At 52.6% G+C, this 26,682-nt stretch overlaps 1 protein-coding gene across 2 annotated transcripts; it reads right to left on the bottom strand.

The window, feature by feature from the left end:
* Positions 1-991: 991 nt before the first annotated feature.
* Positions 992-18,867, bottom strand: NCF4 (neutrophil cytosolic factor 4). Of its 2 annotated transcripts, none has more exons than XM_074375484.1 (10): positions 18,641-18,867; positions 12,923-13,007; positions 12,396-12,549; positions 10,071-10,141; positions 7,332-7,459; positions 5,920-5,977; positions 5,118-5,228; positions 2,918-3,048; positions 2,577-2,642; positions 992-1,366 (listed from the first exon to the last, which is right to left on the bottom strand). In XM_074375484.1, the coding sequence occupies exons 1-10, from the start codon at positions 18,670-18,672 to the stop codon at positions 1,171-1,173; spliced, it is 1,032 nt and encodes a 343-aa protein (XP_074231585.1). In that variant the 5' UTR covers positions 18,673-18,867; the 3' UTR covers positions 992-1,170. The 2 variants fall into 2 exon arrangements, with proteins under 2 accessions (XP_074231585.1, XP_010958667.1); XM_010960365.3 differs by having other exon boundaries at positions 5,130-5,228; positions 18,641-18,863.
* Positions 18,868-26,682: the final 7,815 nt, after the last annotated feature.

The raw sequence follows: 26,682 nt of genomic DNA, 5'->3' as shown, positions 1-26,682 counted from the left end.
AGCTGTGTGACAATAAATTTCTGTTGTGTGAGCCACCGGTCTGTGGTACTTTGCCATGGTGGCCCTGGCACGCCATGTCAGGAGCTGTGATGGCCTGGAATGGCATTTCCACAACACAGGGCCGAGGGGTTGAGAGGCACTGGCAGCCAGCCCTTTCTAGGGTGAAATGGCAAAAGACAGGGGGCTGAGGGGAGAGGGAGCCCCCATCTTCTTGGCTGTGTCCACCTAGAGTATCGCATCCCGAGTAGCATTTCCATCACGTGGAGCCGGAGGTGGGGAGGGGATGGGAGCACATGGAGGCTCAAATGCCACAGACTCATTGTTCTTACTGGGATTTAGGAGATTTCGTAGAATAAACGCTTCTCCATTTGCTGTATGCCCTCAGAACAATTTCCAGAGACTTTAAATGGTTGGCTTTAAGCATTTTTCATCAGTTAAATGGTGTTTCATTGGAGAGAGGGTCCACCAGGCTCCTTATGTCACCATTCTGGAGGTGACACCTGTTGACATTTTGGCTGGTTAGGAGAGAACAGCTTCAGCTCACAGAGGGAGACCCATCATTCTGCCTCCTCTTCCTCCCGGGTGGGGCCAGCATCCGCCCTTCCCTCACCCCCTGCTTACAGAGGAGACCGCAGTCACCAGGACCCAGGTCTCTGCCCCCTCTGCAGAACAGCAGATATAATAGGGCGGAGGAAGACTCTGACCCTGGTCACGCAGAGGGCCTGGCATTGGCCTGACCCTGAGGGCACCTGGGGGAGGATGACTTCCTTGAGGCCAATAGCCAGTGCCAGAAAAGGCTGCAAAAGAGAGTCGCTGGGTTTCTCCATACATGTGGACCGGGCGAGGGTCTGGGGTGGCTGGATTAGAGGCCCAAAGCCAGCACCACCCCCGCCCCTCGTCTGTATCTAAACAACCCCTAATCGATGCTCATTAATGGGTATTTTACTTCCTCGCCTCTCTTCCCTCAAAGGATACTATCTTCCCCCGTCTGGCCCTTTGACATAAAATGGTTTATTTAATCAAGAGACCAAATGTGGAGACAATACAAGCCAAGGCCAGCAGGTCCATCTGAGTCCAAACCAGGAAGTCTGTCCGTGTTCCCAGTCTTTACTGGTCTGAATCCCCTCCAAGGGCTCTTTGCCCCCGCACTGCCCGGGGAACACGGTCAGCTCAGGGGACCGTGTTGTAGACCTTGTAGTCGTCCTTCTGGGTGATGTGCAGCTTCCAGGGGAAGAGGCGCTTCTGGGAGGGGAGACTTTGGGCCTGCCTCACCATGAGCTGCACGTCCTCGTCTGACAGCAGCCGAACCAGATCCCCGTCAGCATCCTGGTAATTGAGGGCGATGTCTTCTCTCTGGAACTCCCGCCTGAGTGGGAGAGATCAGGGTTCAGGAAAGGCCCCTCAGCCTTAGGCCAAAGAGTGACCTAAGGGAGAGGGGGCGGAGAGGGTTTTAGGGCCGGGATCCAAGAATCTGGAAGAGGTCAGGGCTTGACACCGGCCCTATCATCCGAGTGGTCCAACCTCCCATTGTACAGATGGGGACACTGAGACCTGCAGGGGAGAACAGGACTTTCACAAGAAATTAGTGGCACAGCCTGAAATGCCTTGTGTCTAAATGTGATGAAGATTCAAGGACTATTGTGGGGAAGAGGAGCGGGATTTGCTGGGCGCAGAGTAGAGCAGAATAAAGCCCCTGGGAGAGCCCCGAGTGTGGCTCTGGAGCAGAACTCCTTAAGGACTGGAACTGTCCGATGTGGGCTGCAGGTAGATGGGCATTCTGGTGACAGTGAAAAGCCATCAGGCCTTTTCTTAGGTAATTTGACAAAATGGGTCAGCAGCCTGTCAGACTTGCAAACAGCTTGATCTCAAAATTTCACTTCCAGACAAGCAATCAGGGAAGTCAGCAAATACGTGAATCACGACATTGTTCACAGCAGTAAAAAAGTGGAAGATGACTTAGATGGCCAACAGAAGAGGCTGGCTGCGTTAGTTACGGAGCATCCACAGAATGATGTCGTGAACCCAACGAAAGTAAGATTTATGGGGCTGTGGGGTCGGGGAGGGGTGGGGTGTGCATTGAAAAAATCTACATGCACATCAGCTAACGAAAGGAGGAGAATTCTCTATCTTCTTTATACCCTTCTGTGATTTCAGGCCCCTCCCTTCCTTTTTAAACTATAATGACTAGGTATTCTTTTCATTGTCAGAAACGTAACAATGCTATTTCCATTCTGTAAAATCACTGCCCGTAACTAAACTGAATCCTGGGAGGTGGGAGTTGCCTGGTGGTGGAGGGCCTAAGTCCAACGTTTTGATCTAGAAAGACTTTAGCTCTAGCTGCAAGTTCAGGCTCACAAACTGTGTGACCCCGTCTAAGCCCCTTCACCTCTCGGCGGTCCCCCCACTCATCTAATACAAGGAGGAGATACCCATCCTGCAGGGCTGGGCTGTGGATAAAACAAGAAGGCAAAATAGATGTAAAGCACCCAGCACCTGAATGCGCTGTGTTCCTCCCTCTGTTCTCTTCTCCGGGGTTTCTGGTGCCCTCCCGCCCTCCTCCCGCCCCAGCCCCTCACCTCATGAGCTCCAGCAAATCCTTGTAAAGTGGGGTGCTACTGAGGTCTTCCTCCACCGCGATGTCCCTAAGGGGACAACAGGCCCAGGTGAGGACGCAGCAGGCCAGAAGGGGGACACAGGACGAGGCTGGCCATGCTACACGGAACCTTGACATCTTTACAGTGGTATGGCTTGTCTGGAGGGCGGTGGGAACCACTGCAGGCTTTTAAGTGTGTGTGTTTGGTAGGGGTGGGGGCATGCGATCTGGTTTGGGTCTTGGAACCTGGAGTGTGATATAGAGGTGAGAGTGGGGATGGGCAGGCGGGGAGGACAGGTCCCTCCCTCCCAGCAGGCCACGAACTTGATGGTGCTGATGGTGTCCTCATAGTAGTAGCAGCGCAGCCAGTTGGTGAGATCTTCCTCCTCTGGGAAGTCCTTGAGGATTTTCACGAAGGACACTGGGAAGATGCCTGTAGTTCCCCGGACAGTGCCCTGAGAGGGAAAGAAGGCATTACCCTGTCGGGGCCAGGAGAGGCAGCGGGGCCATGCCTCGGGACCCTGGCCCCTTTATAATGATGGGGAAAGACAGATGAGGTCTGGGTTCCCTTATGCAGAGGGAGGAGAAAAAGTGGGCAAGGTCAGTAAGCTGTTCATCCCGAGCTATCCATTTTAGAACAGGTCAAGACCTGAACTTATCCAGAAAGCTGCTTTTATCTCATTCATTTAACCACGCACTCAGTCATTCATTCATTCTTGAGCACCAGCTCTGGGGCAGGCTCTGGGCACTCAGAATAGATCAAAGTCCCTGCCTTTCCTTCTGGAGCTTCCACTATGCGGGAGGGTGACAGACAGTGCAGAGATAAACGGGTGAACTTTGTGGTGAGTCAGAGTGTGGTAGGTGTTCAGGAGAAAAATAAAATGCGGGAAAGGGTGGGGCCCATTCATTCATTCATTCATTCCATGGATACCACCTGCTCTAGACCAAAAAGCCAGAAATCTCCCTCCAGCCAGGCCTCTCTTCTAAAGTCCTGTCCCACATTCTCTTAATCATCTCGATCCTATGGAGAGACACATTGTTTACATCCCCTTTTACAGATGGATATACTGAGGCTGAAATAGTATATCCTCGCTCCTCCCCAACCCTCCCCTCAGTCTGAGGCCAGGAGTTGGCCAGCATACTGATACATAGAACTTTCTAGAAAACAAGTCAACAAACGTTTCCTGTTTCTGGAGAATGCCCCAGCAATACCCCCAGGAAGCTCTTAGGGCTGTTGAGTGCCTGAGACGGAGCTCCAGGACTAAGATAAAATCAAAACTGCCAAGTTGGTGAGACACACGTTGGGTCCTCGCTGCTCTCCAGCCCCTGGACACCAGGGACCCTCCCCTCCCCTCAGTGGTCCCAGGACCCCTGGGCGCTGGCCCTGCCTCAGGACCTGACCCACAACCTCCTTCAGACACCCGCTCAGGAACCCTGAGAGAAGGAGATCTTTAATAACAACTGGACTTAATCCAAAAGGCTGGCACCAGGCCAGGGCTTCCCACGCGGTGCCCTTCCCCCCGTCTCCAGTCATGAGCCCTTGTATGGGCCACGCTGGCTGCGCAGGGATGTGCAGTGACAAAGCATGACCAAGACAGGTTCTGGCTTCAGAGCCTCATTAAACTCCCCCAGGGGCCCCGGCACCGGCCGGACACCTCACATCCAAGCTCTCTGCGGGCTGAGCCCTGAATAGCTGCGCCTCCTTTAACCCTTCCTGGAAAGCTATTAAGAAACAGCCAGTGTAATCTCCATTTACGGGAAAGGAAACCACGGGGTTGAGCAAGGGACCCAATGTCGCAGAGCCAGCTAAAAACAGCGAGGATGTGACGCCAGACTCCAGAGGCAAGCTCTTCCTCACTCTCTTCACTCGCTGCCCGCAAGGCAAGGAACATTACCCCAGACGGCAGATGGCGTTTCCCAGCTGGGCGTGATTTTGCCCCTCAGGGCCAAATGCCTGGGGACACGTTTGACTGGTGCAGCTGGAGGGGTGCTACTGGCATCTAGTGGATGGAGGCCAAGGATGCCGCTAAACATCCTGGGACGCTTAGGGCAGCCCTGCAGCAGAGAACCGCCTGGCCCCACATGCCAATAGTGAACAGGCTGAGATTCCCTGTCACAGGAGATTAAGACCAAGAAATTAAACTCGGAAGGATAACTGGCTTGCCCAAAACAACCGTTTGTTGGGGTCAGCACCAAAGGCTCCAGAATCTTCTGCACCAGCCACACACAACTGTATTTTCTCAGGCTTCCCCCATCCACCTGCCCAGATCTCCAGGGCTGTCTTTGAATAAGATCTCTTCCCTGGGACCTTCTCAGATCCCTCCTCATTCTCTGATTCCCCACCAGACTCAAAGCGACCTCATTTCCAACTTACCTCCAGCCTCAACTCCATCCTCAGCTCCAAACTTGCCTCCATCCTCACCTTCATCTTTACCTTCAACCTCACCTCCATCCTTGCCTCCATTCTCCCTTTACCCTCCATCCCCACCTTCAACCTCATTTCCATCCTCATCTCCTTCCTCACCTCCAGCCTTACCTCCAGCCAGTCTTTATTGATCCGACTGCGAAGGAAGATCACATCTCCAACTTTGAAATTCAGCTCTAGTTTGCTGTTCCCGGTAAAGTCAAACAGGGCCTGGGGAGAAAAGCAGAGTAAGGAAAGAAGGAGGAAACATTCACTGAGTTCCTAAAGAAGTTTTTTACATACTTCAGTGTCTCATTTAACAGGTGAAGAAACTGAGGCTCAGGGAGGATGAGTGACTTGTCTGAGGCCACTCTATTTGTTAGTGGAGGAGCTGCATGTAGAACCCAGTTCTCCCTGACTCTAGAATGGGTGCTTCTTCCTGTTGGGATGAGCATGAGAGAGAAGGGTCTAAACTCTCTGGATCAGGCAACTTCCCTGGGCCCCAGGCCTCACTGGGGACTCCAGTGCCCCCATAACTCCCAGGGCACTGATCACACTACTTTTAAAAATCCATTTCTAAGTCTGCATCCCTGGGGAGCTTTGAGCCCCTTGAGGACAAGACCTTGTCTGAGTCACCTCTGAGGCTTCAGTCCCCAACGCGGGGCTAACCCAGAACTTATGGAATGAATAACTGATGGATGTATTCCCCTCTGCTCTAGTCTTGTGCCCGTCACATCCCCTCCGCTCAGGTGGCTGGGGGCCTCAGGTGTCCAAGGCTGAAGCTGTGGGTCATTCCTCCCTCCGGTACCCAGCCCCATCCTAGGCACACGGCAGGCGCCAGCAGGAAGGGTTCAGTGGCTGAAAGGTGGAGCCAGGCTGCAGCCCAGGGGTGCTGTGGGAGGGCCTGGCCCAGCGGGGGTACCTCCGCTCGTGGAGCTGCCATGCGGTCAAAGCCGGCACCTTGTGGGGACTCAGTCTTTCTGTGGAGAGAGAAGAGAGGCTTGTCATCCCTCCTGGTGCCCCCCAGGGTCCACTCCCTGCTTTTGTGCCCAGAGGAGGCCCTCAGCAGCAGCAGGAAAGGTGAGGAAAGGAGAAGGTATTAAAGAGGCAGCTATGTGGGATTAACAGATACACACTGCTATGTGTAAAATAGACAAGCAAGGGTTTACTGTACAGCACAGGGAACTTGATTCACTATCTTGCAATAACCTATAACGGAAAAGAATCTGGAAAAAAAGTATATACATGTATAACTGAATCACCTTACTGTACACTTGAAACTAACACAATACTGCAAATCAACTATACTCAAAAAAAAAAAAAGGAAAAAATGCAGCTACACTTACTTCTCTGGCCAGCACACTTCCCCTCGTTCTCACGGCCCTTGACGAGGGATTGTATCCCTGCTTTGTGGACCACGAATCAGAGGCTCAGGAAGGAGGCGGGGATGGGGAGACACACTTGTTTAGTTCTGTAGCTTGCCGACTCTTTCTTATTACTCCCCACATCAGACCTCTTAATTTTTCAGCTGAGGAAATGGGCTTCAAGAAGTGCCCTGCTCTGCTCCAGGAGCCAGTCCTGCTGTGAGGCACGGCTGGAATTCAGGCCACGCCTGCCTGGGTGCAGAGGGGAAATAGCCAGGCACCACAAGGGCAAGGACACTCAGAGACCCTGGCAGGAGGAAGGAGGGAGGGGCTTGGCTGGAGGGCGGGGCTCGGGAGCGCTGTACCTGGAATTCTGAGCAGCCTCACATTTGGAAGCTCAGCTCTATTTCAGTGGCTTGGATTTTCGATTATTTTTTTTCTTGTTTAGGAGGGGGCTGGAGGGAGTGGCGGGCTCTTTGGAATAAGGGAGTGAGCAGCAGCATCCCCTAGGGGTCAGCATGATACACTAGGAGCCACAGCAGCCCCATGGAACTAAAACTCACCAGGGATGAGGCATTCCCAGAGATGCTGGGAGGACTGTTTGCAGACAAAGTGGCTCCCAACCCCTTCCCCACTCCCTACTCTCTCCAGGCACTGAGTCCTTAGGCCATCCCCAGTGGTTGCTGTGGCACCAAACTCTCCCCATCATTGGTCCAGGCCTGTCCTCCCGTTCTTACTGTCACATATCAAAACACACGCACTGTCTGTCCCTGTAGGACCAACGCTTGTTCAAGCTCACCTAACAAGCCAAACCACCCTGTAGTGCTCAGGGATAGACCTGGTCTCTGTTCCTTCTCTTCTTCCAGGGAAAAGAAGCGCCTTAGCAGCAAGGACCTCTGGGACAGAGCACTGGTTAGGGGCAAGTGGTCCAGGGCTCTGGCCGGCAGGAACGCAGGGACTGGTCACTTACACTTTCCGGGTGCGTGGGCGGAGCCGGCGGAGAGCCTGGGGCACCTGCTCCGAGTCGTACGGTGACTGGTAGAAGAAGATCCGGACATCCTCATCCATCAGCACCCAGATGGGCAGGCTGAGGAGGTGCTGCGTTTGGGGAGGAGGCAGCGCATGTGGGGTGGTCAGCAGAAAGGTCCCGACATCCCAGTCCAGCTGCTCCATCCCCTTGCCCCAAACTGGTCGCCGCCTCTCTACTAATGCTTCTCTGCCTGATCACAGAAACTAGACATATTTTCAACCCTCAATGAAATGATGGTAACATTTCACAAGACTTGCCCCTGGGTTCAAGGTCAGGAGGGACCCAACTTGCTTAAGAACAGTTCATTTAGAAAAAGACGCAAAGGCCTCCAGACATGACAGTAAGGTGATGATGGGTAACGTGATGTGGTGGTGGCTGTCTACGCCCTGCACTGAGCGTCACTGTGTGACCTCGCTCCATCTGACAATAACCTAGGAGTGAGGGCCAGAGAGGTGAGGGGACCTGCCAGGGCCACACAGCCTAGCAAGTGACAGAGTTGGCCATCCTGAGCCATCTGCCACCAAGGCCCATCCCTGAGGTCAAAAGGAGACAATAGTGAAGGAGGGCTCCCCTAAATAAATCAAGTTAACAATAATTGGTGGTATTACAGCCTAAAGCCACTTCCTGATACTTTATCTCATGTCACACTTGGGGAAACTGCGGCTCAGAGTGAGAAGGTGCCTGGGCTGCTTGGCAGAGCCAGGAGGCAGTGGGGTCAGGACTCTTGGTGTGATGCTGGTTATACCTACCACGATGCAAAATCCTCAGGCTGTGAGGACAAAGATACCCAGAACCTGGTAGGGTCAGTCCCCCCAGGCTGCCCACTACACAGGTCCCCAGGAGCCCCGTGGTTGGCTTTGGGGGCTACAGCTCCAGAGGCACTCAGATCCCCTCAGAGAATCCCACAGGAACAGCAGGATGGGGAGGGGCTGGGAACTCCATCCCAGAGGAACTGGAAATGCAGAGCCTGGAAGAAACATGTCTGTCCTATGGGCAGAGGAGGAGGGGCGGTGCAGCCCAAAGGTGGATTTAAAGGCACAGACAGAGCCAGGCTGTGCCCGGCATAGAATCCCAGCTCTGCCGCTCACCTGCTGGGAGACCCTGAGCAAATGTGCTTCTGTATGCTCGTTAATAAAATGGGGATGATAGTATCTCCTTCGTGGGATTGTGTAAGGATTAAATTAAATACGTGCACAGCACTTAGCACAGCGTCTGGCACCCAGCAAGGGTCCCATCCAGGCTGGATATTATCATTGCTGCTGTCACTTTTATTGCAACCCAGAACAGTGGCCAAGAGCACAATCTTGGAGTCCCAGAGATGTGGGTTCAAATCCCATCCTAACTGCTCTGTGACACTGAGTGAGTGACTCTCCCTCTCGGTGCCTCCATTCGCTCATTTTAAAATAGGGATCAGAGTATTGAACTCACAAGCTACTGAGGGAATTAAGTAAGCCTATCCATTTATCCAACAAATGCGTATCAAGAACCTCCTGGTTGCTTGTCAGAGCACTCCCCATAGTTCCAGCAATTGTCATTACCACAGCAGCCATATTCTTCGTGAGGACAGAGGTGAGACCAGTGGGTAGAAATTACAGGGAGTCAGGCTTTCCTAATAGCTGTCGAACAATGGACAAGTGGCCTGGGTCAGGGGTGAGCTCCCCGTCTCTGAATGTTTCAAGCCCAGGGTTGGGTTACCATAGCAGATTCCTGCACTGATTGACCTCTGGGCTTCGAGAAACCCACCCATACACAGACAGGCAGATTCGGGATCCACCAGGTTGCTGGTTGCTAAGACCAGGTGTGGAATAAAAAGCTCCAGCTCCACAGCCCCTCCTCCCTCCCACCAGCACCCACTTCCCTCTCCAGACCGGCTGGAGGAGAGTGGAGCCTCCAGCCACCCTGCAGGAGCCACTGTCACAGCGCCCCCTGGAGGGGAGATGCCGCCAATGCTGGAGCCCACAAGCCTTCCCATCCTACCTCTTCTCAGCCCAGAGCCCAGGATTCCTGCAGCCACCTCCTCCCTCCGCCCACCTCTTCTGCTCTCCTCCTGCTCCCTCACTCCACTCGGAGTCATAATCTCTCACATTCTGAAAGCAGGTTCACAGTTTACAAAGCACTTTCCTGTCCTTTTCTCAATAAATCCCAACATCACTCCCCTCCTGTGAGACCAGAGAGCTGGGAGCACTGCCCTGTTTCACAGGGGAGAAAACCAAAGCCTAGACAGAATAAGCAATTAGCCCTAAGTCACCCAGTCAATGTCAGAGCAAAGACTAAAGAGACTCCTAGCGCGGTGCTCTTTTTCCGTAAGAGTAGAAGAGGAGGGAGAGGAGTCTGCGAGGATGACTCTGGGCTATGAAGAAAGCTTCCCTCCCCAGTTTCCTGAAGTTGCCATCAATCACGGCTTGTATGCCTCTAGTGACGGGGTGCTCACTACCTCGTGAGGCACATTATCCCTTTTTTGCACAGCTCTAATTGGTGAAAGGCCTTTCCTGACCAGCCTGGTTTCTGCCCTTATGATGCTCCTTCCTTTGTGCTCCTGTCTCCTAAGGATGCCGACAGTTTACAGGTTGGGGAATAAACAAGGGCATCCATCCAAGGCCCAGGGATGGTACCTGGGCCCTCCGTGTCTGTAGCACCCCATGCCCTCCTCATTGCCACGTGGTCTGGCACCACTGTTACCTTCATGTAGGCGTTGAGGGCAGGTATCCGCGTCTCAGCGATCTCCTGTTTCACACCCATGTAGACTTTGGCTGAGGAGATGCAAAGAGCTGTCCTGAGAATCTGGCCCAAGAGTGAGGTCTCTGGGCTCAGAGCTGCCCACCCAGGCCAGGAACCCTCCCCACTGGCTCAGCGCTTTCCCCCCACATCTTTCCACAGCACTGAAGTGGCCACCATCCAACCTGCATTCTCTGAGTGGTACTATCGCCAGCTGGTATTTGTCCTGTTTTAATTGTTTATTTACCACCTGTTCCTACACACACACATACACACACACACAATTCTTCGCTCCAAGAGAACAGCGTGGCTCACAGCTGTATCCGCATCACCTAGGACACTGGTCCTCACCCTTGGCTGCACGTTGGTGTCACCTGAGGAGCGTTTAAAATCTCACTATGCAGGACTCATCCCAGAACAATTCAGTCAGAATCTCTAGGGGTGGGACTCGGGCATCAGGATTCTTTAAGTCTCAGGATACTTTCAATATGCTGCCAAGGTTAAGAAGCACGGCGTAGGATAATGCCCAAATCAATAAATATTTGTGGAGTGGATGGTTGGATCATTCCTCAAAAGCAAGGCACAAACGGGAAAGTGGTGCGGAGGGATGAATTAGGAGTTTGGGATTAACAGATATACACTACTATTAAAAATAAATAAAGCAACGTAGACAAGGTAGAGTGTTTGTGAGGAAAGGAAGACAGACGGCAGCTGATCAAAGACAGATGTCCTCTCCAGGACCCTCAGGCACAGGCCCTGGGGGAACCACCCCAGAGAGCCCCCAGGAGGGCCAAGGTGAAATGGGTCTGGCTCTCGCTGCCCAGTGCCCATGAGACACACTGGGCTGGTGTCTGGCGGTGGCAGGGGAGTGGCATCAGAGATCTGGGTTAGACATTGAGGGGTTAGTGGCAAGAAAGGGGCAGTTAGAGTCACTGGCACAGGTCAGACTGTCTGGGAGAGGGGGAGTGAGAAGACAGATGGAAGACGATGGTGCAGAGGACGCCCAATTTCCAAGGAGCAGCAGAGGAGACAGATTCTGTAAGAAGCTGAAGGAGCAGCGGTGAGGTTGGAAGGGAATTGGGAGACACTGGTGCCATAGAAGTTTGGAGAGAGCTTCCCGGAGGGAGAAGGAAGACTTCGAAGATGAGGTCTGGGATGTGGCCATGGATCAGTGAACAGGTCACCATCCAGAGGGAACTTCAACGGAGGAAAAAGAGCTAAAACCAAGCTGGTGGGTTGAACAGAGGCTGGGAGATGCTTTGGTTAGACAGCAAGTAAAGATTTATCATCAAAGAAGGAGAGATCTTTGAGGGCCCTCGGGGCTCAAGGAAGCTTGTGGCCGGAATGCTCACTTCCGGCATATGTTTGTTTAAAAATGGAAGAGAACCTAGGCTGCTCCTGTAGAAGCTTGGCAGAGTCAATAGACAAAGGAGAAGGTGAGTCTACAGGGAAAACGCGGAACAAGATGCCAGGGGAAAGTGTGGAGCCTGGAGGAGAGGCTCATCTAAGGGCAGGAGAGACCCTCCTCCCTGGCACCCAGGGACGAGGGGGGTTGTGGAGTGAGGGGACCAGTGAGGCCCTGGGAGACAGCTTCCTCCCCGGGGCTGTATGTGGGGAACCTCAGGCATTTGCTAAGGCAGAGAGCAAGCTGGAGGCGGGGTTTAGAGCCTGGAAAAAAGGAAGTGTCTGCCCTTTGTGTGCAGCCTGCGGAGTGTGGCGAGCACAGCCAGACCACCCTACACCCCACTCCAGGGGGACTTCCTTCTGCTGAGCTCACGAGAGCTGGCCTTGAGAAGCCAGGGATTTGGGCCTGGCCAAGGTGCGAGTTAGCTGGGAAGGAAGGCCAGGAGGCAGAGGGTGAGGGGGGACTGTCCAAAAGCAGAGTGTGTCGCCCACAGCATCCCAGCAGAGCAGGAAGGAGGGGGAGCCCCGGGGAGCTGGTGAGTCAGAAGGCAGTGCTCACGGAGGGGCCGGAGGGAGGCTGGAAGATGAGTCTGTGTGTTTAATAAGGGAGACATGGGAATTGGTGGGGGCCGATGCACTCCAAACCTGGCCTCAGTGGTGGACGGCTGAAGCAGGGCAGCCGTAAAGGTCATCGGAGCACAGGGGGTCAAGGACTCTGAGGCCAGAGAGCTAGAGGTGGCAGCGCTAACAGGCAGGAGGGGAGCCATGGACTAAATGAACAGTTTTCACATGCACTAAAATAGAAGCACGAAGGGCATCAGCAGAGCTGGGAGGAGAGGCAGGTGGATGCAGCTCTGTCCTGGGGCAGCCGGCCGGCTGGCCTACCTGGGAGCGTGGGCAAGATGCAGGTGAAGGGGCTGGTCTTGTTCTCCGGCCCGAAGCGCTCCTCCAGCTTGCTCTGCAAGGCATAGAACTGGCGGTAGCGGCGGTAGATGAGGTACTTGGCTCCCCCTTTCGTCTTCACCTCGATGACAAAAACCTAAGGACAGAGGATGTGGGTGGGGCCTTGCAGGCCAGGGGCCCAGAAAGGTGGTCCAGAGGTCTAGGGTCAGAGCAGGGCTTCCCGACCTTGGGATTACATGTGGGGCCGGGCAATTCTTTGTTGTGGGGTCTGTCCTGTGCACCGCAGGGCGGGAAGCCCCATCCCTGGACTCTACACTCTAGACGCCCCACCCCAAGTTGTAATAAACAAAACTGTCTCAGGATATTTACTGCTGAGCATCCCCTGGCAGGCAGAATCGCCCTGTTGAGAACCACTGGGATAGAAGTGAAGCAATGAGAGAGTTGGGGGTTCAGAGGTCAGAGGGTCAAGGTTCAGAGGCCAGAGGGTAAAGGTCAGGTGGCTCTCTTACGAAGTAGCTGGTGAAGCCTCTCTTCTCCTCGATGTCGGCGATGTTGGCTGAGATGGCAATGTCGTCGGGAAGCTGGTCAAAGTCGCTGAGGGAGGCAGAAGAAATCCTGGTTATCACCCTGCTGGGTTCGGTGTCCCCTGGGGGTGAGGCCGTGTGCAAAGGGAACCAAGGTATATCCGGGACCCCCCATCAGACACCCCTCTTGCACCATGACACAGACCGGACGACCTAGACAGTGAAGGCACTTGGAGTCGGGTCCATAAGTCAACCGCCACGTTAGAGTCTAGCAAATCACTTTGCGACTGGGTTATTCATCCGGGAACAGTGTGTCAAGCATCCCCCCCTCCATATCAGACCCTGTTCCAGGCCCTGGGTCACAGGGATAAACAAAGTTGTTGACACACGTCTTGCAGAGAGAATGGCTCATTGTCCAGATTGGGGAAATCCTCACAGAGGAGGTGACATTGATCCAGGTCTGGTCTAGAAGGCTGAATAGGAGTCTACCAGGTCAGACGGGAGAAGGGGGAAGACCTTCTGGGGAGAGGGCCTTCTGGGCAGAGGGAACAGCATGTCCTGAGGTTACGAGGTCCGAGCAGTGGGCCCAGGTCTAGGGTGGCTGCAGTCTCATGTGATCAGAGACTGAACAGGAGGATGAGGCCAGGCTGAAGAGGGTTTCCAGCACTGAGCTAAGGATTTTTATAGGCAACTGGGAGCCACATAAGACTTCAGAAGAGAGTGGAAACACAATAGGATCCTGGCTTTAGGAGGTCAACTCAGGCAGCCGGTGGAGAGGAAATGAGGACAGAGACTAAAGGGACAGAGCACCACTGGGAGGCCCTGAAGTGGTCCAGCTGAGAGAGGATGTGAGCCTGCGCCTGACAGTGGGGACAGGAGGAGAGGACAAACATGAGGGACACCACCCTTGGCAGACACTGTTCCATTTTTGTGTCCCTTGCTTCCTCCTGCTAATCAAGCTCATTTCTATTCAATGCCTAGCCCCAAGTTGATAGATCAGGATGGGTCTGAGTCAAACATAATAATCCCATTCTTGTTTCCCAGCCTCCCTTGTAGCTAGGAGAACCATATGACCAGTTTTGGCAAATAAGACCTAAGAGCAAATCTGCTGCAGGGGCCGCTGGGAGAGCGTTTGCTTTCTTGATCCAGAAGGATGGAAAAGGCTAGCATGGTGTCCTCCCCTTCCCCATTCTGTCTGCCTGGAAAGCAGATGTGACATCTGGACCTGCAGCAGCCATATTGCATCCATGAGGCAAAAACATGAGCATGATCACAGGAGTCTCTGGGATGCTGGTCTTGAAGTCACTGAGCTGCAGAACCAGATGAGGCCAACTGCTAGACTCCTTGTTATATGAAAGCATAAGCCCTTGTTTGTTTCAGTCACTGTCAGTTCCTCTGTTCCCTGCAGCCTTATGCATTTCCGACAGACACACTACTAATTTATGAGTTATTCTTGAGTTGTGACCGGCAGGGTTTGGGGACTGTTTGGATGCAGAGGTGAAAGAAAGGGCAGTGTCAAGAGTGATACTCATATTCTAATCAGGATGGGTGGGAGGGGAGCTGGGTTGATGGACTCAGTTTGGGGCATGCTAATTTGAGAGGTCTCTTGGGCACCCAGTTATAGATCCAGCAAAAGCTGGTGTGTGGCTCTGGAGTTCTGCAGTGGTGGGGTTGGGAGGAGGGGGTCTTGGCTGGAGCAGGAGAGATAAGAACCATGTGCCCAGTGACTGGTGGGTAAGACCCCCAGAGAAGAGCAATCAGTGAGCAGAGAGGGAAACTGAGAGGGACAGATGGTGGGAGAGAAAACAGCCAAGGAGATGGAGAAGGAGCAGCGAGGAGTGCAGCTGCTTGTGAACAGAGGAAATAAGAAGCAATGGTGACTGCACTGTTGCAGCAGTTGGGAAACAGGGTGGAAGCTGGGGGCAGGGGCTGCCACACCCAGGCCTCAGAGCTGGCGGGGCCCTCGGGAGACATCGGGTTTGAAGTCTCCACACCCAGTCCCAGCCCCTGCTGGTCCCTACGTGACCAGGGCTGCTCGGGAGCGTGGGCTGCCTCAGAACTCGCCAGGCTGCTGCGGGAGGTGATTCAGGGTGGCAGAAGCGGGCAGAGGAAATCCCCAGCACTCCCAGGGCAACGTGCTGGCCGCTGGTAACCTCCCCACTCACTTTCCACACACGGCCTTGCGGTAACCCCCTTGGGAGAAGCTTCCTCCTCCACTTTCTCCCCTGAGACGGTGCATTTCATGAGTATTTCATCTGCAATCGGATGCGAGTGGGGCAGGAAGGAACCAGAGAGGTAGAAATGGCCCTTCACAGGGAATCAGGCAGGTTGGGTCATAATAACTGCAGTTAACTATTTCCTGGGTGTACATCAAGCACCAGGTGCTCTTCTAAGACAATGTCACCTTTTTACAGGCAGGGAAACTGAGGCACAGAGGGGCTAACGAATTTGCCCGAAGAAGTCAAGAAGCTAGAATATGGCTCCAGAATTTTGTTCCCAAACTCTGCTGCACTGGCCCTGGTTGGAAGCTTCTGGCAGCTTGCTGTGTGAACACAGATAAATTCCCAGCCTCTCAATTAACAGATACACGTGGCTACATATAAAACAGATAAACAACAAGGACCTACTGTATAGCACAGGGAACTATAGTCAGTTTCTTGTAATGAGCTGTAATGGAAAAAAAATCTGAAAAAATATATATAAATATATATATATATATGTATACCTGAATCACATTGCTGTGGACCTGAAACTAACATTTTAAATCAACTACACTTCAACTAAAAAATAAGAATTAAAAAAAAAATCAATTAAAAAAATCCCAGCCCCTCTCAGTTTCTCCATCCGAAGAAATAATAAAATCACACACCCTTGTTAGCCCCGATTGTAGCTCAGACACTGTTCTAAGAACATTGGGACATGGCCTCTGCCTTCCTGGGTCTCATGGCTGAGCGCAGGAGTTGGACACTAAACAAATAATTATGTAATTTCAGTGGTCACAGAAGCCGTGAAGGAAAAGCACATGATGTTTGTAGCTACAACAGAAGCCTGGCCATTATATTCGCTCAAAGGATCAGTGAGGCTGTGGGCAAGAGAGCACGGCAAGCAGACACTTCTAAGATGGGGGTGACATTTGTCAAAGAGAGAAGCAAGATGCTGTGCATGTAGGAGGGCAAGGCTCTCTCAGACCGAAGGTGGTCAGGGAGGGCTTCCCAGAAGAAGTGGCACCAGATCAATGGAAGAAACAAAGAGGATTTGGTCCCAGGATGACAGCAAGGGAAAGAGTGAGGGCAAAGGCCCCAGTCGTGCAAGAGGGGGCACGTTATGAGGGATGAAGCCAGCGAGACAGACAGGGTCTGCTCACAGAGGGCACTTGTGCCTCGCCCTGGGGTGGTGGGGTGAAGGGGTTATGTTGGGAGGGCATCAGCGGGCCTGTGTGTCACAGAGCAGGAAGGCACAGGTGAAAGATGAAGACCCAAGTCCCCGCTCTGCCATTGCCAAGGTCAGCAGACTTGGGAAGAGTCCTCTCTGTGCTCCAGCCCCTTCCCCACTCCAAAATGGGGACTGTAGAAGTAGTTACATCCTCGGAAGGTTCGGAGGTCACATCTGTAAAAGCACAGCTGGAGAATTCCCATGAGAACAGGGGTGCTGCTCACTGCTGCATCCCCAGCGCCCAGAACAGCACTGGTAGGCGCTCCACCCAGTGGCACTCCCTGCATCTGCGTTTCAGCAAGTCCGCTGGTAGGCTTTGTGGGAATGACCTGGCTGCCTGGAGGAAGGGAGGGGTCCCTGGAGCCAGGAAGCTGCTGCACTGGGGCAGGGCAAGGACAGGGGTGCAGCAAACCCAGCTGGAATCGACCAGCCGCTCCCCTAGAGACCTGAGCCAGGACCCCTCCAAGCTGAAGTCAACTCAGGGCCCAAAGGCTTATGTTGTTCATGAGAAGTCCATTTTGGAGCCTGGGTAAGAGATGCTGAACGAGGGGCAGAAAGACCACGGGGCGACAGCCCATTCAGGTTTTGTGCCTCCTGCATACAGTAGGTGCTCAAAACATGTTTGTTGGAAGCAAAGTCACTATCCTCGTGGCAGTCATTGCCATCTTAGACGTCTCAGGTCTTAGAAAGTCCTGCTGCCGAAATCCACCAACCTCCATCGGATCCTCCACTTCTGCCTCAAGCATCGAGGGACCACCTTCAAATAGACATCCGAGGCGCAGGGAGGCCAAGGGACCTCAGGGCCTGGCTCTCTGCCCCCGTGAAGGAGGGGAGCAGGGTGCCTTTCTTCTGTGAAGGAGCAAGGGTGGCTGAAGAGGGATGGGGAGTGGGAGGGAGGGAACCCACTGTCCAGGTGGCCAGCTCTGGGAATCCCCTGTGTGGCCCATGTGCCCTGAAAACAGGAAGTGCCACCAGCCTCAAACAGCAGCTGTCTCCCGGAGGCTCGGGCTCGTGTGCCGGAACAGCGTCTGATGAGAACCTGTGGAACAGCGGGGCTGGGATCTGGTGGGCCGACCTCGCCCCGGCCCCCAGCACCGCCCTCCGTGGCTCTCGAAGCCATTCTTGATTCACCCTCCGAATAGTGATTTCTGCTGCCCCTGCCTCTGTGCATACTGACAAGCCTTCCTTCTGCCATTTGACCCTTGGGAATTCCACCCCAGGCTCCACTCCTGGCGCCAGACTCCACCATGGGCCCCTGCTGTTCACTTTGGCCCAGGCCAGCCTGACCTATCTCCGGTGACCCTCCGGGTAACCTCCACACTGTTAGCACTCTCCTTCCCTGATGTCACCTGCTGTTCCACTCCAGGAGGGAAGGAGCCAAGCCCTGTGTCCTTGGGTTCCCCCAAAGCTCAGAGTACAGGCCAGGCAACAGAGGACATACTCAGAAAAGACCTGAGAAACCACACTAGGCCCTGGCGAGGCTTGCTCCAAGCCCCAGCCTTGCCTCTCACTCCATGTGAACCCGAGTAAATATTTTATTCTTCCTGGGGCTCAGTGTCCTCCTCCATATGATGACAGGATTGGACTAAAAGGATCTAAGGACATTTTCCAGCTCAAAGATCCATCCATCCATTCATTCATTCATTCAGCAGCATTTACTGAGCACTTAGTCTAGGCTGGCATTGCTCAAATCCCCGGAGGGTACAACAGAGATCAAAAGAGACAAACTGTGTGGAACTTGCTTCTAAGGGAGGAGCTAGTGATAAAGAAAACAAACAAGTGTGTATAAAATATTATGCCATAGTGTAAGGACTCGACAGGAAAAGGAAACATGGCGAGGGTTCAGAGGGAGCTGTCAGGGAAGGCTGCTTGGAGGAGGTGACATTTGAGCGAAGCCCTGGATAAAAAGGGAGAACGAGCCAGATTCTGTGACTCTGAACAGAAGATGAAAAGCCATTACTGAGCAATGCGGTGCAGCGAGGCCCAGCTTGGGCCCCAGGACACCTGAGTTCCCCATCCAGACTCCGCCATCCACTTGTGCGTGACCCTGGGAAAGTCACTCCCCCTCTCTGAGCCTCTTGGTCTGTGCGCTATTCGGAGTTTCCTCAAAACAGTTTTAAGAATCTTCATTTCTGAGTATTTGGGTTCTGACTCATCTCCAGCCCCTCAACTTTTGACATCGATAAGTGTTGAGGGAGGGCCGGCCTCCATCCCCCGAGGCCTGCCGGGAGCAGTGAGGAGGCCCTGGGAGGGAAGCGCCCCCACACTCACCTCTCAGCCCGCAGCTGCTGAGCCACAGCCATGGCTGCCAGTGGTCCAGGGGAGTGGGTGGCAGAGGGTCTCGCTCAGCTGGACCCAGGCTGAGTTCTCCTCTCACTTCCCTCCAGCCCCCCTGTGTCTCAGCTGTGGTCCCAGGAGCCTCCAGGAGCTGCCTTTGGGGAGGCCCCACCCTGGCTCCTCTTGATTCTAGAAGAGGCTCCTCCTCCCGGCTCTCAGGGTCTGGCCTGTGGCCCGCACTTCCTCTTCCCCGACCCAGCTGCACCACAATTGGGGAAGTGCCCACCCTCTGACGCTGGGTGTGCAGGAGTCCAATGATCTGGGGGCTTCAGGGACTTCCTCAGTGTTAGTTCTTGGTGCCAGGCCTCGGCTGGGCATCACAGAGCCCCACTCCCATCAGAGATGGGGTCCCAGTGCTGGCTCAGCCACCAGGGGGACTTACAACCTTGAGAAGTCATTTCACATGCACCGGCTCATCAAACTCAACCCCCACGCCCTCACTGCCGAGACTTTGCCAAAGCCATTTCCCAGGCCTGGAGTGTTGGCCTCCACCTTGCCTGCCATCCCTCAAGCCCAGCTCAAATGCCACCTCCTCCAGGAAGCCTCCCTGGTTCTCCAAATTTGGGTGGTGCTCCTGGGCACCTGTGCCATATTAGGCTGTGAAGGGTGGTTTATGCTTTTGTCATCTCCTTCTCCTGGAGCTCCGGGCTGTGCTTTTCTCATCCCTAGGTTCCCGGGCCTGCCGGGGCCTGGCACAGCCAATGCTCCCTACCCAGCTGCCGACCAGAGTGAGCTTCACATTGCAAACCTGATCACACCCTTCCCTACTTAAACTCTTTAACTGCTTCACTGTGCACTTAGGAGAAAGTCTAGACTTCTAGCCCTGCCTGCCTCTGAAGCTCTGGCACCCTGCTGGCTTTCCCAGTCCCTTTCCTGGGCCATTTCCTTCCCACATTTCTAGAAAGTTCCAAGATGTCTTCCCATCTGGGCCTTTGTGCATGCTGTTCCCCTGGTGGAATGCTGTTCCTTGCCATCTTTAAGGCTCAACTTGGAAGTCATCCCTTTAGGGAGGCCTTTCCTAAACCCTCACCCCAAATATCTCACCCTCCCTATGCTATTCTTGGCCAGATCCCTGTCCTGTACTTTTACTTCAGAGCATTTGGAACTATTGTGATTTCATATCTGTGTATTTATATGTTCCCAGCTGTCACAGCGCCTAGCACATTGCGAGCGCTCAGCGAATGAAGACAATGCTTCCAGCTGGTGATTCTGTGGTTCCTCCAACAGGTATGGCTATTGCATTTTGAAGGGAGCTCTCTAAAGAAGAAGTTCACAGCCACATGCAGTAACCCCAACCAGTCACACACACACACGCACACACCCACACACACTCGTATTCACATTCACACTCACTCATGCATCACCGATGTGAAGCAGAAGGGCAGCTGGGAGACTATATAGATGAGGGAGCCACTGAGACTTCCGGGCCCTTCTGACTCTCTCTTCCCCAAACCCATGCTGAATTAGGAACCCCCAGGACAGGGACAGGAGTCTGCAGGGACAGAGCCAGCCGGGTGGAGCGTGAAACGAGGACTTCTCATTGTCATTTCCCAGACGAAGGGACTGGGGACAGGAGCCACTCTCAGGATCCCCAGGGCTGTCTGGCTCCAGCCTCAAACCCTTCCTCTGAACCTCATCCCTCAGCCACCCCAAGGGATCCCCTGCCCCAAATAGAGTTCAGAAACGAGCCAGAGTCCCCAGGGGGGTCTATGCTCTGAGCCCAGCACTACGGCCCTGACCCAGTGAGGATCGCCCTCTCCAGCCAGCCAGCCAGCCCAGGGCCAAGGCTTCTACTGAAACCAAGATCATTTACAGACTCCCTGTGAGGTAGGGACAGTGCTGGAGAAGGATGGAGGAGAGGACAAGAAAGGAGAGAAATGGAGAGAGATGTCCAATCAACAGCTATTTATCGAGCGAGGCATTTGGAATACGGACATAAATTAACAGGGTGAACACAAGCTGAAATTTCCCATCCTACTCAAGGCACATGAAAAACACCATGTAATGTATTTTTAAGTATCTTAAACATATAGAGCCCATCTCAAAGGCAAGAAAGTGTGATTTTCAGATTCTAAGAGAGGGGGAACCTATACCAGTGAGAGGCGCCCCACACCCAGTGGGAAGGCCAAAGGTGGATATGGGTTTGTAGGGCTGGGATTTTAATGCCTAATCTGGCACTAGGTCCAGGCTTTAGGTCCTGCTGTTGGCAGGAAGCTCAAATCTGAGCTCCTAGACTGAAGCAGGGTATCAGAACCGATTAGAGGAACAGAATGCCTCAGCTATCAGGCTAAGGTCACTGCAGGAATTGAGATTCGTTCCCAGGCCATGGGTAGAACAAGAGGTATGTACAGATCAGAGCCTCAAGCCTCAAACATGCACTGGTGTCATGCCAGGATCTAAGCCACCCACAGAATATACCCCTAGAGACCCCAGGCTGAAGCATTACATCAAAATAGTTTGGAGCCCATGAGCCTGCAGGGCAGTAACAAAACTGCCCTGTGGGCTCACAGACCCAAAAGACAAATCGTGAAAAGAATCCCCTCCACTATGAAAGACAGCTTATGGACCCAGCACATGGAAGAATTCACACCCAAGGAACGAGAAACATACAAATGATGACTCCGGCCCGTCGTCTGGAGGATGAAACAAACGAGCAGTAACGGGACAGGGTGACAACTGGCAGGTGTGGCAGGTGCCTGTGAGTTCTAAGAGGTGCAAGCACCTAGCCGGGGCTTGGGCCGAGGAGGACGCTGGCCTAGAGCTGGTCGGGAATGACAAGAGGTGACAACAATTTTAGAAGAAAGTGGGATCCAGCACCTGCGTGTGATGGTGTGTATCAACACATGGGTAGAGCTGAAAACACGTATTGCATATAAACGTGCTGGGCAAGTGTGAGCGTGTTTATGCTGGGTCTGTCCAAGAGCGTGGGATTGTACAGTCGTGACATCGTGAGTTTGAGAGAATGTATTTAAATGCTGGAATCTAAGTGGGCGCGTAAGGAGCATAGACGTGAACGCACTTACAGCACCTGAACTTGGACGAGCTCATGTGTCTTTTTTGATCCTTTCTTTATTCACCTGTAAAATAGATTTACTGAATGGGGTTCTTGTAAGAATTAATGACAAAAATGAATGAAAAGTGTCTAGACATGGGACTTTTAAAATCTTGTTCAAAATTTTCCGTTTGTGTGTGTGTGTGTGTGTGTGTGTGTGTTGGGTAGGACAAGTCCTCAAGTCCATCTTCCCGGGTTTCTCAAGGTCTTGCCTTCCCATCCCTCACTCCCTCCATCCCCAAGAACCCTCCTGCGACCCTGACTCGCCACCGGGCAGCCGCCTCTGCAGCGGGGGACAAGGTTGTCCAGGGAAGGGCCTGGAGGACGAGGTTGTCCAGGGAAGGGCCCAGGGCCTGCGATGGGGCAGCTCTCCCCTCCCCAACTCCTCTCCCTTTCTTCTGGCCCTGCCCGTGGTTCTGCTGAATATGGCTATTTTGTCTGGCTCCTCGTACACCGAACACTGCTGCTAATTTTGTGCCCGAGCTCTGATACGGTGTAATTTGAGGCCAGACACCCTGTCAGCTGTGGGCTCCCATCCTGCGGCTGCTGGGTTCCCATGTCTTCTCCCCCACCCCCCACCCCCACCAGCGGTCTCCTGCTGCTGCTGTTTGTGGGGTGGGGAGGAGGTCAGGCAGAGGAATCACCGGAAGAGGAGCCAAACCCTTCACACACACCAGGAAGCAAGTGTGTACGGAGCCTTTCTGGGCAGGTACCAAAAGATGCCTGAAGTGACCTCTTGCATATGGAGAGCTGACGTGTGATACCCAGCTCTCTCCACGGTCTGTGAATAAACCCACACACAAGCCATCAAACAGTCTAAATTGGTGGCTCCCCGTCCTTGCAGTAAAACTCATATAGTTTATTTACAGAAGTAAGCAGGCTGGCCCTCCCTTCCCACCAGGTTACTTAGAGAGGACGCTCAAACTCACCAGCTCAGAGATTCGAAGCACTGAATTAGGAGGGAGAAAACTGCTAGGGGCCATTGGAAGCAAATGACAATTAAGTGACATTCTGGCAATGACAAAGAGGATGGAATGCTGAAAAATAAATAGGCTCAAGGACTCAAAAACAAATGCCAGGGGTTGTTCAGAGATGGGGCATCGCTGCATTATGATAGTTTACTAACGACCATTCAGAGCCACGTCTCCAAGGAAAGGGTCAATATGCTTAGAACATATTGAGGGATTGCCAGCGCCTGAATGAGGACTGGATCTAAAAGGCACAAAATGCACAGTGTTTTCCAAAGCTTGTTCACTCAGATGCCGCAGGTATGCATGATAAGGCAAGGAAAGTTGCCTCCAAGTAGCCGTTAGTCAGGGCTAGGAACTCTAGCTGTAGGAAAGGGAGCGTGGTGATGGTCAGGGGCTGGGGAGGAGGCGAGCATCTCCTGCAGGACCGGGAGATGCCCCAGGAGCTCCTTATGCAAACACAGTAAATGCCCCCTGCCTGAGTCTGTGACTCTGCTAGGGAAGAGAAGGAAAATCCCAGATTAGACTGAGCAAGATTCCTGGGGATCCCTCGTGCACTGAATTCCCCAATCCTGACCCACATGTGTCTCTCTTTATAATTTATGAGGGGAGCTTCACTGGACCTCCTCCCTGAGCCATAAATAGCCAACCTGGCAGGCCCCCAGGAGCAGTATTTGAAGACAGGGAGGGTGTGGGTGAGGCCAATCAGACAGCAATCTCCCTGAAGGCAGAGGGACCTACCCTCCTCCATGACCTTCCAGCACGCAGCAGACCTGGGTCTGGAACTCAGGTGCCCTGATTCAGGCACGCACTAGCTGTGTAACCTCTCTGACCATCAGTTTCCTTGTTCATTTTTCTAGATGGAGATGATAATACTTGCTTCATGGGACTACTTCCTTATTCATGTGTTCAAAATGTTTGAGCACCTACCGTGTTCCAGACACCTACTGTGTGCCCAGCTCCCGATGGAAGTCATTGTTCTCATGACACATATTTTCTGGAGGTATGTTAAATAAGACGGTGAATGCCAAGTGCTTAGTACCATACCTGGCACATGGAACGTGGGCAGTAAATCATTGGTGTTAATGTTATCATTGATGATAATTGCCCTAATATGCCTTGGTCCCTTCCTGGTCTTTCTCTCCCTGCACACTTTTCTCCTCTCTGTCTTAAAATTTATCACACCAACTTCTATTTTTTCTTCATATTTGTCATCCACTGTCACTGCACTGACTTGTGGAAATGGCACGGAACATAATCAAAATATTGACGGAAATTGACCACCAGGGAGCGCTGCGACTCAGTCGTCCAGTTCCTACTCTGCAGCGCCACCTAGAGGACGAATGCTATAAACAGCAAGAGAAGGACTTGTCCAACCAGAGGGTCAAATTGTGAGCAGGCCTGGCAAAGCGCTGTCTGCGGGAACTCACAGTTCTCTCCAGACCACATCATCAGTCACAGTCCGAGCAGGACTCGTGAGAAGATGCCCCATCAGGCTTAAGGATCCTGAATCTCTTCTCCACTGATCATACATATGATTATGGCCAAGATGCTCTGAGTTTACTGTTTAACCACCCCTCTACTATAAAATTGAGGGAGTATATGAGTTAGCACTTGCAAAGCCCTTAGAACAGTGCCTGGCTCAAAATCCAGCTCAGTACATGGTGGCTCTGATTATTGCTACTTAATCCTCACACCAACACCCATAAAATAGGTCATATTTTTATCCCTGGTCTGGAGATGCGGAAACCGAGGCTCTCCGGGATTAGGAGACTGAGAGCAAAGTGACTTAGTGGGTGAGTGGCAAAGTAAGATTTTGACCTCCAATCTGGCTGACTCCAAACCCACACTGTTACTCATTGTGCTCTACTGGCCCATTCATTCATTTATTCATTCCACAAGAACTCATTTAGCACTCCATCTGCACAGGGAGAAAGGATACAGACGAATCTGGCACAGTGGCTGCCTTCAAGGAGCTCACACTCCTGCTGAAGCACACATGCAAACATGCACACACACATGCACACGCATACCTACACACACGTGCACATACACAGACACGCATGGAGACATGCATACACATACACACAAACGCATACACCCATGCACGTGTAAGCACGTGCCTACAAAACAAAGTCCAATTTGGGGAAAAATCAGGAAATACATGTTAAGAATCCAGTTTCCCAGATTGCATGCCCAGTGCTGTCTTCAGCCCCCAGGGATTGCAAACAAAAGGCTTCAGGGGCCTGGCAAGTATCCTCACAGTTTCATATGGAGACAGGATGGAAAGGCAAGGCAGCGGGGTGCAGGCTGAGGCTTAGGATCTGTCTTCCACGCAATCACCTTGTGGCACAGAGCTCCGAGGACTCCAATTTCAGATTTGAACCTGACCTTCCAGTTCATCATGAAGGTCTGCTTGTCAAGATAGAAGGACAGGATTGTTTTATCAGCCGTCTGTCGGCCCGATCTGCAGCTTCATATATTAAGACACACGGTACACGGGCTTTCATTTGTCCTGTCACTCCAGGTCCCCTAGTGTGGGGGTCAGCAAGCAGGGCAGAGGTGCTTGTAGGCCACGGTAATCCTCTGGGTTTCATTCAAAGAGGAAAGAGAATCCACCAGAGTGTTTAAATAAAGAGTGATGTAATCTGATTAACGTTTTTAAAAGATCCCTTTGTTTGCTGCTTGGAGGGTGGCTCACAGGAGGTGGCAATGGAAGTTAGTAGACTACGTGCCCCCTTCTGACAGCATTCCAACTCAGTTTTTAAGAATCAGCTTTTTCGGGGTATAATTTACATAGAATAAAACTCACCAACTTAAAGTGTATAATTTAACAGTTTTTGACAATTACATAACCACCACATCACAATGTAGGATATTTCCATCATCCCCAAAAGGTCCCCTAAAAGATCGTGCCCCTTTGCGATCAATCTCCTCCCTTCCTCACCCCAGGCCCTGGCAACCACTGGGCTGCTTTCTGTCATTCTATTTTGCCACTTCTGAAATTTCATATGAAGGGAATTGTAGAGTATGTGATCTTTTGCGTCTGGTTTTTTTTTTTTTTTCCACATGGTATAACTCATCAGTGTTGATGTGTGCATCAATCATTTATTCCTTTTATCACCAAGTAGCAGTCTACTGTGTGACTACACCGCGACTTGTTGTCCATTCACACGTTGATGGACGTGAGGGCTGTTTCCAGTTTGGGGTTATTAAAACGAAGCAGCTCCTAACATTCAAGTGTAAAGGCTTGTGTGGATATGCGTGTTCAATTCTCTTGCGTAGATATCTAAGAGTGGGATGCTGGGTCTTGTGGTCCTTGCATATCTAACTTCATGAGAAAGCCGTTTTCTAAAGTGGTTGCACAATTTGGCTTTCCCACCAGCCAGCACATCAGGAGGAAGATGGTCCTTGCTGGCTCAGAGACAGGGGCTCCAGGTCTATAAACACCAGGGGTCTAAATGTAGCCCTGGCCCCTGGGCTAGTTTTTATCTCTCCTCAGCTCCAGACCTACCCTGCTACGCGCAGCTCTCTGGAGCTGGGGTTAGGTCTCCAAACCACGTTTCTGCTTTGCCAACTGATTCCCATTTGTCTCTGCCAGTAGGGGGCGCTAGAGGGAGATGGAAGGATGGAGAGAAGGAAGGCATTTATTCCTACATATTTGCTCGCTGTACCCAGCAGTGCTACCTTGGAAGCCATAGCTGTTTCAGTAACAATCAGTTCTTGTTTCTAGTTTTTTTTTTTTCCATGTTCCCAGGATCAGCCCACCCCCTCCTCAGAGATCTGAAGTTCTAAGTCCCAGCTCCCTGAGGGCCCTTCTCCAAGCTCCTAAGGCACCAGCATCAGCTGGGTGACATCTCCTATGCCAGCTTCCTCCTCCAAGCTTTTAGGTTGTGAAAATCCCACTTTCTTCCTTCTGCTCCCCCAGCTGTAGGAAGAAGTTACCTTCCTCAGTT

This window comes from Camelus bactrianus, chromosome 12 (genome assembly GCF_048773025.1).
Source record: "Camelus bactrianus isolate YW-2024 breed Bactrian camel chromosome 12, ASM4877302v1, whole genome shotgun sequence".
Lineage (NCBI taxonomy): Eukaryota > Metazoa > Chordata > Mammalia > Artiodactyla > Camelidae > Camelus > Camelus bactrianus.
This window is presented reverse-complemented; position numbering and strand designations above follow the sequence as displayed.